The 12,551-nt window shown below is 41.5% G+C and overlaps 2 protein-coding genes across 3 annotated transcripts in view; one reads left to right on the top strand and one right to left on the bottom strand.

Annotated features, from left to right (window-relative positions):
- Window positions 1-340: 340 nt before the first annotated feature.
- si:dkey-85k7.12 (interferon-induced very large GTPase 1) lies at window positions 341-5,606 on the top strand (the record flags this gene model as incomplete). Its single annotated transcript, XM_014021226.1, is given in 1 exon segment — window positions 341-5,606. A coding segment is annotated over 1 exon segment (2,482 nt), but the record flags the coding sequence as incomplete, so codon positions are not given.
- A 279-nt stretch (window positions 5,607-5,885) lies between these two features.
- nlgn2a (neuroligin 2a) overlaps window positions 5,886-12,551 on the bottom strand; it is a 348,430-nt gene continuing 341,764 nt past the window's right edge. For both annotated transcript variants that reach the window (XM_014021224.1, XM_014021225.1), the window contains 6 exons: window positions 10,643-10,908; window positions 10,099-10,252; window positions 7,752-8,118; window positions 6,719-7,544; window positions 6,486-6,590; window positions 5,886-6,307 (listed from right to left, as the gene is read on the bottom strand). In XM_014021224.1, coding sequence (XP_013876678.1) covers window positions 6,266-6,307; window positions 6,486-6,590; window positions 6,719-7,544; window positions 7,752-8,118; window positions 10,099-10,252; window positions 10,643-10,908 — 1,760 coding nt within the window. In that variant the 3' untranslated portion in view covers window positions 5,886-6,265. The remainder of the gene's footprint in view (window positions 6,308-6,485; window positions 6,591-6,718; window positions 7,545-7,751; window positions 8,119-10,098; window positions 10,253-10,642; window positions 10,909-12,551) is intronic.

Raw genomic sequence — 12,551 nt, 5'->3', positions numbered from 1 at the left:
CGTGATCACAACAATAGCAGCGCTAACAAGTTAGCAAGAATGTCGGCAGAACTTTCTATTTTCATCACAAACAGATAGATGCTGTAAAGAAAGTACAAAACAAGTTGAACTTGACTAAAGACAACATAATTATAAAGGAAAAACAGACTGCAGATGCAGATTTTGTCAAACATTTGAGAAAAACAGTCAGTGAGGTAGTTAACAACCCACAGATCAAAATGTCAATAGAAAAGATGGCTGATGTTGCTCATGATCTGAGAATATCAGTTGATGAAGACTCTTCAGAGTGCCAAGCTGGAAAGAAAAATGCAGACATCATCACTGAAGACATTAAAGACATACTGAAATACAAAGAAGATCAGCTTCCACTACAAGGTGAAATATGGAAAGAACTAACTTGTTTAGAAAAAGAAGAGTTTCGCCTTCGAAAAGTTGGTTCAGAAAACATAGAAACATACAAAAATAATCTTCAAGAACAGAAGAAAGATCTACGAAGAAAACAAAACAGCTACAAGATGTCAGAGGCCATGAAACACTTCATCAGAGCCATATCCAGCCCAGGAACAGAGAGGTGTTATTTCCTGAAATGGATGCAGATGAACCTTGATAATCTGTCTCGTATAAAACTGTCTGGACTCAGAGAACTCTATAAAGAAAAATGTCAGGATTCTGAGAACAAAGAGGAGATCAAAGAAATTGATAAACAGCTTTCCAGCAGCTCACTGGGATCTGAACACTTCTTCCGTGAAATGGGTCAGATCTATGAAGCTTCTCTGTTCCTTCCAGAAACAGACCCATCACGTCAACAGCTGCAACATCTGCCCAGACTCTGTGCTCAGTTGTTGTTGGATGGATTTCCTCTTGAGCTTGTTGATGGAGATGCTTCCAACATTCCTCTCAGATGGGTGAGTGATGTTCTCTCTCAGCTCAATGACTTGGTGTCTCCAAACAACAAGATCCTGGTAGCAACAGTTCTTGGAGTTCAGAGCACAGGAAAGTCCACTCTCCTTAACACCATGTTTGGAGTTCAGTTTGCAGTCAGCAGTGGTCGATGCACTCGAGGTGCCTTCATGCTGCTCATCAAAGTCAATGAAGTCCTCAAGAAAACTCTCAACTGTGACTTCATGATGATCATAGACACTGAAGGTCTAAAGTCACCAGACATGACACAACTGGACAACAGTTATGAACATGACAATGAGCTTGCAACACTTGTTGTTGGGCTGAGTGACATCACCATCATCAATATTGCAATGGAGAATTCAACAGAGATGAAGGACATCCTGCAGATAGTGGTGCATGCTTTCCTCAGGATGAAGGAGGTTGGTAAAAAACCTAAATGTCAGTTTGTTCATCAGAACGTTTCAGATGTTTCAGCTCATGAGAAGAACCTCAGAGACAGACAGCTGTTCCTACAACAGCTGAATGAGATGACCCAGGCAGCAGCTAAAATGGAGAAGAAAGAGAAGAACAAGAACTTCACTGATGTGATGGAGTACAATCCAGACACTGGGAACAGCTACATTCCTGGACTCTGGGATGGAAACCCACCAATGGCACCAGTCAATGCAGGATACAGTGAGGCTGTCTATGAGCTCAAGAAAAACATAATTCAACAGCTGAAAAACTGTGAGTCAACGTCTAATAACATCCTAGAGTTCAGAAAGTGGATGAAAAGCCTGTGGACTGCAGTCAAACATGAAAACTTCATCTTCAGCTTCAGAAACAGCCTGGTAGCTGATGCTTACATGAAACTCTGTTCAAAGTTCAACAAATGGGAGTGGGAGTTCAGAAAGGCAATGTACATCTGGGTTATCAATGCAGAAACAAGAATTTCTAACTTTGGTTCAGTTGCTGCAAAATCTGAACTATCTGACCTCAGAGACTTTATCAGTCAGTTGAAAAGTGAAGCAGCCACAGAGCTGACTGGATGGGAGACAAAGCTGCTGAATAATCTGAAAGAATACTTCAAGCAGACAGAGGGTCATGTTCATTTGGTTGAGAGATACAGGGAAGAATTCTCAAACAGCATAAAGAATCTTCGACAACAAGAAGAAAGCTCTGTTATTAACCAGCTCACAGCAGCAGCTGACAACAAACAGGGAATAAAGGAACTTCCCAAAATCCAAGAGAATCACACAAAAGAAATTGTAAAAGCAGTTTGTTCATTAATTGATGAATGCAGGACGGAAAAGGATCAAATGACAGATTTAGAGCTGAACAAAGAATTTGACCAGATGTGGATTAAAACACTGAACACCCTGACTTTCACTGCTCAGAAACCTTCAGATATCTTCACCAGTGTGTCCCATCATCTGAGATTAAATCTGTCGTACAAGGGGAGTCATGCATCTGAACTGCTGAGTGAAAAAAGACTCGTGGAGTGTGGGTTGCAGACTTTCAATTTTCTAATTAAAGGAAGATTTGACGAAGCCTTCAAAAATATTAAAGGGTTGCTCAACCTTATAGATCCAAGACAACAAATTGCTGATTCCATCATAGCTTCTTGTACTGACTTTGTGTCTGACAAAATGAAAAGTAAAAACAGTTATGATGATACTGACATCCAGGAGATCCTTCATATCGTTGATGAAAAGCTGAACAATGCTGCAGTTAAATTAAATATTGAGCTTGAAGTTTCTCTAAAACAGCACATCTGTGGATTTGCAGCCAGAGAGTTTCAGAAAATGCATGAAGATTTCATAGAAGAAAATGATCTTAAAAGCTGTCTGCAGAAACACAAGGAGAGGTTCTGTTCAAATTTTAAAGATTTGTTCTATGAACGAGACTGGTACAGTAGAAAGCTGAAGATGTGGGTGTAGCTGATGAAATGCTGAATTTGTCCAGGATCAAATGTGATCTCTCGAACAAGTTTATTAAAACTCAAACATGTCTACAGTTGGTGCAGAACTTTACTGCTAAAATTAATATTACATGTATGAATGTAAAAATGGAACTGTTTTTTCTGTCAACTGATTTACTTGAAACATTTTGTGAACAAGAGGAAGTTGTATTTGGGGACTTCAATGTTTTTCAGCAAATGAGCTGGAAAATATTTTTAATATTTTTAAGATCACTTGTGCTTTGTCAGTGTGTAGTAAAGGAGTTTTTTGGCATTCAAAAGTTTTTATGAAAGAATGTAAAGAATCATTCTTAACTCTTGTTTATTAACATTTCAAAAATTGTTTAATAAAAGTTATTATAAATCACAGGTAACATTCTGTACTTTAAGTGATTGAATAAAGACAGAAGCTGCAGTCAGTTTATGAATGTCTTTAATGTTTCCCAGATCAGAATCAGCATACAGTGTAGAATAACTTCTAAAAGAACAGAAATATCATCACCTCATTCATTTATAGCAGTTTATTTTCCTTTTTAAAAGTTTTTAAAGTTTAGTTATTTACCAGATTTGTTCGTCTCAAAGTTTTGAGTTTCTGAATTCAACATAGAAAATACAAAAATAAGACAACAGGTGCAGATTTACAGTGAAGCTGAGTTAGAGTCCGTTTTATCTACTTTTCGTCCATTTTAAAACTATTGGATGTTGATGAACTTTTAAATAAAACTGAATTAACATTCAGTCTAAAAGCACTAAGATATTTTCCCATCATTATCCCTGTTTTTAGAACCAAAAAATAAATTTACTCAAAAGAAAATCATTTACACAGTGACTGAAATCAATCATTCCTGTTTGGTCTTTTGACAGTAAAACTCTGATCCCTCCTGTTTGTCCTACATGTACAAACAGCTACATGATAACAGTTATTATGAATTAAACTTGTGTTTGTCTCAGGTTTAACATCTGAACAGAAATAAGTAACAAGTGGTCACACAGGCTTAAATAATGTGAATTTCTCATCACTGCTCAGATTCATCATGAAAAGAAACATTTGAAGATAAATAATTAATACAGTGAACCTGCAGACCTAAATGATATTTCAGAATGTGACTCTTTTAAAGCTAACGATGCTAACTCCATGACCTTTGACCTCTGAGGCTTCAGAGAAGTTTTGCTACAGAAACTCTCTTCAGGAATAACAATGCTACACAAAATCCACACAATTTAATCAACCTAAAATAAAAATGTGTTTAAAAGGAAGTTTAAATCAAGAGGACATTTTTCATGTTACAAACTGCACCTGTTGTCTTTTGGAGACAAAATATTCATCATTCATTCACTCAACCCCCAAAACAGACAAAGAAAAAACAAGAAACTTAATATTTACAAATATTTCATCTGTTGGATTCTTACACATAAAAATGTACAGTTTTGATTCTCATCTAGATGTTTGTCAAACCACCAGTTGTGTTTTCTTCTTGTTTCCTCCTGACTGAACTCAATCTTCTACAGTGGCGCCCTCTAGTGTTAGCTTATAAAACATCAGGAAAAGGAGCAGACAGGAGCTAAAGCTCTTTTCTTTTTGCTCCTCCTGTGAGATGATGTAGCTGAGGTTTCAAACCTCTGACTGCTTCTGTTTCCTCAGACGTGAGGACAGAAGGCTTCGTTTGGACAGACAGGGTCCATGGAGACGCATCAGCAGATACTCGTCTAACATTGTGGACAGAAAGACGGCCATGTTTCTGAATAATCTGATCATTTCCCCTCTTTTCTGATTCCGTTTCTCTATTTAAGGCTGTGAGTCTTTTCCTGTCTTTGTCCAAAGTTTCTCACCAACAAAATGTCTCTTTTCTTGTGCTGCTGTCCTCCTCTGCAGCATTCTTCCTCCTTCACTTCCTGTGTGGTTTACATTGTGCACGTCTCTGATTTTAACGGCCTTACAGAATCTCTCCCAGCCTTTAGACAGTAATAAAGTAGAAAACAAACAGGCTAAAGCTAAAGCACAAGCAAAGACAGCAACCGTGGGATCAAACTGTTCTGTTGTTCTGGATTCATCAGTTTTCTTTCATGTTTGACATCTTCATCTGAGAATCAGTGGAGGGAAAAACTGCTGAGCTACAAAACCCAGAAGHTGCTGACTAAATGAAAGGAGCAGCAGACATCATGTGTGTTTTACCCTGCTGAGGAGGTCCCAACTTTCATCCYGCAGCTGTGAAGCCCACCGCTTCTCCTCACTGTGTTTACAGCTGGAGAGCTCCGGCTCCAGAAGCACAGCAGGAAGAGAACTAAAGTGATGAAGTGAGGAGAGATGCTGAGGAGGCTGGAGATTTTTATCTGACAGGTTAGACCCTAATTTAACTTTTTTACCATTTAGATCTGCCTCTTGTTGGGTCCATTAGAGACCAGTTAGACCAATTAAAAGTCATTCTGTTTTTAATAAAGACCTTTGTTTTACAGATACAAATAAAACAAATTAAAATGGAGGCAGGATGGAAAGTTTTGATAAGTTTGAAGAGATTTTCTGCATCAGATTTGATCTAAACTAAAATCTCATCTTCATACAGAACAAAAGAAATGAATCTTATGATGGTTTAATTATTCATCTAATTAAGAAAATGTTCATAAATTATGTCATAAATGACAATAATTGGAAACTAATAGAAAGATTAAAATAGTGACTTTAMAAAATCAGCAGAAATGATTAATTTCTTCTGGATAAATGGAGAGAAGTGTCATGATTTCATAAAAATCTGGAACTTCTGATAATAACAAATCAGAAAATTTTGACCAAGATAGTTTGATTAGATTTGGGAAGCGTGCATTAAAACATTTTGTGTCCTTTCCCCCCACGTCGTCAGCTTTAAAAAATAATTCATGCATAGATCCCCACTGAGAAAACCCCCTTTTTATATACTTTCTCCTTTGTACACATTTATATAGAACTATATATAGTATCATTTCTCTATAACTTTAATTTCCAGCAAAATAAATCTTTCCACAATAAAACATTTAAGCCGATATCTGAAAAAAACAAAAAAAAAAAAACCCCCTTTTTATATACTTTCTCCTTTGTACACATTTATATAGAACTATATATAGTATCATTTCTCTATAACTATATTTCCAGCAAAATAAATCTTTCCACAATAAAACATTTAAGCCGATATCTGAAAAAAACAAAAACAAACGAGGTGAAGAAACGAAAACCACAATCGACAGCCAGTTTGGCACTTGGTCATGAGAACGTACAGCCTCTGTTAGTTGACACTAAATAAGACTTTCTAGATTTTTTTTTCCCTTGATGAGAAAGCAAACACACCAGTACATAGTTGGCACCAAGAATGCTGGTAGAATGAAGTGACTGATGTTTCTTAGCTGTGTGATTCCCTCCCTCCGACACCTCAGGACGCCCAGAGCAAACGAGCATCAAGAAGAGAGAGACTCACGAGTTAAATGAGAGGAACAAGGCTAGAATTAAGACACAGATGTAGAAAATCAAATCAAAGCCACATAGCACACTAGGGGACAGAGAAAAGTTGACATCAAAGTAAAAAAGAAAACATCAAAGGGCAAAAAAAAGCATTTGTCCCTTCAACAGTTCCTTTAGACTGGAAAATGTGGACCCTCGTGGAAAGATCTAAATCACCTCGGAACCGATGGTCTGCTCCTCTGCAGTTCTTCTCTGTCTCCGCTCACCAWCTGTGGAGGGTCCTGCTAAGTTGCACAGCACGAGATGGAGGTGGTGGAGTTCCTTTAMGAGAAACAAGAGTATAAAGTATCAATACAGGCCCACATCCACAGGCCTTCCTTCTAGATCTGTAGGAGATCCAGTATTCTTGGTCCTTAGGTGGTGCTGTGTTGAGCTAGTCCCTACTATACCCTGGTGGTGGAGTGGGGGTGGGGCAGGGTGTTGTTGTGGCCGGTGGAGGGGAAGGTATTGAAGGCATGGAGAGGCTGCATGCTGGTGATGGTGCTGGGGATCATGGTGATGGTGTTGGGAGTCATCAGCGGCACGTCGTCCGGAGCGCGGCGCAGCGCCAGCGTGTAGTCGGGCGGACAGGCGGGCCGCAGGATGTCGTGCGGTCGGAGGGGCTCCATGTCGTGGTGAGCGTCGTGCTCCGAGTGCTTCATCTGCAGGGACATGATCTCCTCCTCCTGGCTGTGAGCCAGATCGTTGGCCGGCACGCCTCGCTGAGGAGACAGCCGGTGCCGTCGCATCTCGTGCCGCTTGTCGCGCTTGTAGTAAAGAGCAGCAAAGGCCAAGATGTTGAGGAAGAGCAGAGAGGCTCCTACTGCAACCGTCACACTCAACTCCGTGGAGTAGTCTCGAGTGTCTCCAGGGAACAGGTCCTGAGGTGGACGCTCCGAGCCCTCGGGCTCTGGTTCAGAAGGGAAGGTTGGGTAGGGGTGACGAGTCGGTCTAGGAGTCCTGGGCCAGGGTCTGTTGGTGCCAGGGCCTGGGCCTGGACCAGGTGGCAGACGGGTAGTGATGACGGGTGGGTCACGTAGACTATGAAGATGGGGGACTAGTTCTAGCCAGAAGGCCACCTTGTTGGCCCTGTAGTTGTCCCTAACACGAGGCTTTAAGCCGATGTGGAGATACTGTTTGTCCTTCGGGTTAAACTTTGTCCAGATCACCTCTTCAAAGCGGTTGGGCTTGGTGTGAATGAACTTGGTGTCCTGAGGGACAGGCAGGTTGGGATCACTGATGGAGAACAGAGATAGAATCTCAGTTTAGGTAGTTTTAACATGTCACAAAACCAAACAGAACAATATAACAAGTTTTCAGCCGATGCACATTTATCTGTTTTTTTATGGATAGCAAAAGTTCTTCAGATTCGGTTTATTGATAAATCTTATACCTCAGGGTTCAAATAAAACCTAAAACAGATCAATTTAAAATAATACCCACCCAGTTTTGGCAAAGTTGGTCCAGTATGTCATGACCACAGCGCTCAGCATCACATCGTTCTTGGAGAAGTTGCACGGGAACAGATCCGTGGCACCGATCATCGGCACGCCGAATACGTATGGTATTTCGTCTCCATGCGCCGCGTCGGCCCATTCTGGTCGCGTCTCGGTCTGGCAGTGGTGGTAGAACGTGTAGAAATAAACCGGGGACTGAAATTCAGCGTGGAGTTTGGCCGTGGCCACTGCCGGCGCCACCCACTGGTGGTCTGTGAACAGAGCTAGCAGGGTCTTCCTTCTCATGTCTCCATTGTCCCTGTCGGCCCAGTCTGTGTACATGAACTTGATGGTCTCCCTCAGGATGTCTTTACCTGTGGGGGAAAAAAGAGACATACATGTCAAAGGAGGTTAAGTTGCTAAAATGAGCCAAGATAACTGGATTGGGGGATAACTAAAGAACATGTGAAACATAAAGAGGCGTTAATTTGCCTCTCAGTTTCCAGGGAGACTGACAACAACGTGAGCAAGAGTGTGACTGCATTACTCAAATGTGTTTATTTTGACAGTGTCCCGCTTTGAGGCTGATCTGTTTGGAACAACAGCTCTGTGATTGGGAGCTGGCCTCCTGGGGGCTGATGAGCGACAACATTAGTCCCCTCAGAGCCCCAAAGGCCAAAGCACAGACCCACCGCGGTGAAAGATAATCTTCATGATCGACAATCTCCTTGCTTGTCACACTCCACTGAGCTCACATTTGATCTTTTCTTGTGTTTTACCCACATTTTGTTCCACAGACTTGCATGCTGACAAAAATATACATCTGCATTATAGAAAAATGACAGTATAAGTTGTGTTTATAATGGAAAGTCTGCAAATATATTTTATTCACAGTCTTGTTTCATACAAATGCCATCCTTCCATCTGTCCGTCCCTTTTCTTCCACTTATCCGGGATCGGGTCGCGGGGGCAGCAGCCTAAGCAGAAAGACCCAGACTTCCCTCTCTCCAGCCACTTGGGCCAGCTCATCCGGGGGAATCCCAAAGTGTTTCCAGGCCAGCCGAGATACATAGTCCCTCCAGAGTGTCCTGGATCTTCCTCTGGGTCTCCTCCCAATGGGACGTGCCCAGAACACCTCACCAGGGAGGCGTCCAGGAGGCATCATAACCAGATGCCCAAGCCACCTCAACTGGCTCCTCTCAACGTGGAGGAGCAGTGGCTCTACTGTGAATCCCTCCCATGACCGAGCTTCTCACCCTATCTCTAAGGGACAGACCAGACACCCTGCAGAGGAAACTCATTTCGGCCGCTTGTATCCACGATCTYRTTCTTTCGGTCACTACCCAAAGCTCGTGACCATAGATGAGGGTAGGAACGTAGACTGACCAGTAAACCGAACTTCACCACGACAGTCCAGTACAGTGCCCGTATCACTGCAGACACAGCACCAATCCACCTGTCGATCTCCTGTTCCATTCTTTCCTTATTCGTGAACAAGAACCCAAGATACTTAAACTCCCCCACTTGGGGCAGGACGACCCCCCCTGACCCGGAGGTGGCATGCTACCCTTTTCTGGCTGAAGACCATGGTCTCGGATTTGGAGGCACTGATCCTCATCCCGGCCGCTTCACACTCGGCTGCAAACCACTCCAATGAGAGCTGGAGATCACGATCTGATGAAGCCAATAGGACCACATCATCCGCAAAAAGCAGCGAAGCGATCCTAAGGTCACCAAAACAGATCCCCTCAAGACCTTGGAAAATTCTGTCCATAAAAGTTGTGAACAGAATCGGTGACAAAGGGCAGCCTTGGCGGAATCCAACTCTCATCGGAAACGAGTCCGACTTACTACCGGCAATGCGGACCAAACTCTGGCACTGGCATTGATCTATATTACTGGATTGGACATCACGTGACTTATCGTGCACCACACAGGAGCCATTGCTATACATTGAGTCATGTCAACAAAACAGTAGAGTTTCAATGCGGGATGCGCGTCAATTTGTCACAAAAATGTTCATAGCACCCTCATTTCTTATCCAATTTCTATAAATTAGGGCTTAAATTAAAGCTAAGAAAATTGCTGATGTTGCTCATGAGATAAATCTATAAGCAGTCTGGGAACTTTTCATTATAGGCTTTTGCTAACGTATTTAAAATAAAAGCCCCTTTCCGACACATAAAGATAAATTTGCTGTTCCAAGAAATTATTATATTTTTTATTAATATTGTTATAATGTTAGGATAACACTGTGAGAGTTGAATATAATGGACAACAGTAAAATTACCTTTACTACTACTAGATAGAAATATTTTTCGAAGACTGACAGGTGTTTGGTTTGGTTCCCTCACCCTCAGGATATCCATAAAGGTTGTCCACAAAGTTAGAGATGGTGTAATCAAAAGCTGCAGCAGATATGCCATCGTTGTCCTCGCTGTCATCCACAAACTTCAGTCCTTCACCTTGGTTCACGCCGATCAGGATATCATAGTTGAGGAACTCCCCCTGGTGGAGACCAACAAGTTCACTCATCAAATTAAGTCACTAAAAATGTTTAAAACACAGATTCTGCATGTTTTTCTCAAAACTATTGAAATTATTAGAGTTAAAACAATAACATTCACATTAATGAATAGTTTTTAATGTTATTTATTTTTATTTTCTTGAAACAAAATTAAACAAAAGCTAATATTTATTTTGATCAATCAACTCAAATGTTAACTTTCTTATAAAGACTTTAAATAGCACATATTTTAAAGAGATGAGGTCATAAATAAAGACTGAAACATGAAACTACCACAAGGTCCTGGTCTCGCCAACATCCAGTCCTCATCCGAATAACTGACATTAAAATCCAGTCCGGGTTGCTCCCTCAGACCAGCTCCAGGTCCTCACCTGCTGCATGAGGATCTCAGGATCGTCAGGGACCACGTCTCCATCCACCACGGGACCAAAGGCGATGTGGTAGCGGGCCGGCTGGATGTCCTGGTCCACCAGCTCCCTGAAGGTCTTGCGTCTCAGGCAGTCGACGAGGTCCGCCGTCTCGGAGTAGGTGCAGCCCACCTTCCGGGCCAGGATCTTGGTGTACTTGAGGGGCTGGTAGTTGACGGACCAGCTGGAGATGGCCGTGCCGCTCTGAGCGATGGCTCTGTGGAACAGACCTGAACGGACAGGCGGGAGAAAACCACATTAATCACATCTGTGTCTGCTGAAGCTGCTGGAGTTTAAAACTCTTCCAGTTCAAACTCTCCTTTCTTTAAAGCAAGAGATAAGATGGGCAGATCTGAAGCACGCTGTGGGGCTGGAGCTCAAATACAAGCTGGACTGGGAATAAACTCATCTGACAAGTCCAAAGATCTGTTTTCCTCTTCTCCATCTCTCCTCCTCCTCTTTCTTTCTGTCTCTTTAGCTCTGCCTGTCCTGAGCTGCTGAAAGCACTCGAGTGGCTCGTTAAGGGAGCCGCCTGCCTCACTCCTTTCCTCTCGGGCTCCTTTTTTTATTTTCTTTCTTTCCTCTCACCTCCTCTGGGCTGGAGGTTGGTCAGTTAATTATTGAGGAGAGCTGCAGAGTCTCCTGTCCCTGGGAGATCAATTAAAGTAACTTGGAAACATATCTGCACCAGATAAGAGGAGGAAGAGGAGGAGGAGGACTTCAGCTCATTTGGTTTCTAACATTAGTTCAGTGTCCAAAGATCTTTTTACCATCTTCTCCTTGTTTGTCCAACCCCTCTAAACCAGGTGAGTAAACTGTTTTGGCATCTATCTTTCCTGCTTTATCAGATCAACATTTCAAGCCCCTCCCCCTCCCCTGCGTCCTGCACATCTCTGCTGTCAGGTCTGATCTGCAACAAACTGCTGTCGACATGATTGGTAGCCCTTAAGGATGACAGACTCCTTACCTGGCATCAATGAGGAGAACAAGGGGGGTGCATGACAGACAGGTGGGCGTCTAGAGGGTTGATGTTACACCGATAGATGCTGATGAAGAGGAAGACGATGATGCAGAGACATGAAAATGGACAGGTGACAGCGGGGGAGGCAACACAAGACAAGGAGTTGATATTTGTTAGTTTGTTAAAGGTTTATTTCACTGCTAAACCCGAGGGTCTCGTGGAATCTAGAACAAACTAAACAGTTCTGGTTTTTATCTAAAAATAGAAATGCACAGAGACTTTTAGAAAACACTTTAACGTCTCACAAGTTAAATGAGAAATGTAATTAATGTCTCTAAAATTTTAAATCACATTTTGTGTCAAAACCCACAGTTAATGAGGCAGCTTTGGAGATGTGTTTAACTGTAGCTCTGAACTGTTTGGAGAAGAATAAGTTGTTCCTGATTTATTTTCTCTCTTTACTCTAAAGCAGGGGTGGGCAATCCTGGTCCGCCCTACAGGTTTTATGATTTTCCCTGCTCCAACACACCTGATTCAGACATTGAATTACCAAGTTCTACAGTATGGAGGACCGACACTGACATAACTAGAAAAAAAAGCAGAAATATATAAACGGACCAATAAATAAAGTCAATTAAAAATGTGCCAATTAAATTAGTAAAGGAGAGCTTTATCTCATGTTTTATAATTTAATTGACCTTCATATTTATTTTTCCAACTTAGTTCCAACTAATAATATATTTTTGGAAAAAGGAAAATGTACATTATGTGCAAAATATACATATATACAATTATAAATTATGTTGTAGATATATATTATATACAATTATATAGTATATATAATTATATATTAAAAACAGTAAAATACTAAAAACTATTTTTAATGTTTTTATTGTTTTTCAATATATAATT

The sequence above is a fragment of the Austrofundulus limnaeus genome, unplaced genomic scaffold (genome assembly GCF_001266775.1).
Source record: "Austrofundulus limnaeus strain Quisiro unplaced genomic scaffold, Austrofundulus_limnaeus-1.0 Scaffold283, whole genome shotgun sequence".
Lineage (NCBI taxonomy): Eukaryota > Metazoa > Chordata > Actinopteri > Cyprinodontiformes > Rivulidae > Austrofundulus > Austrofundulus limnaeus.
This window is presented reverse-complemented; position numbering and strand designations above follow the sequence as displayed.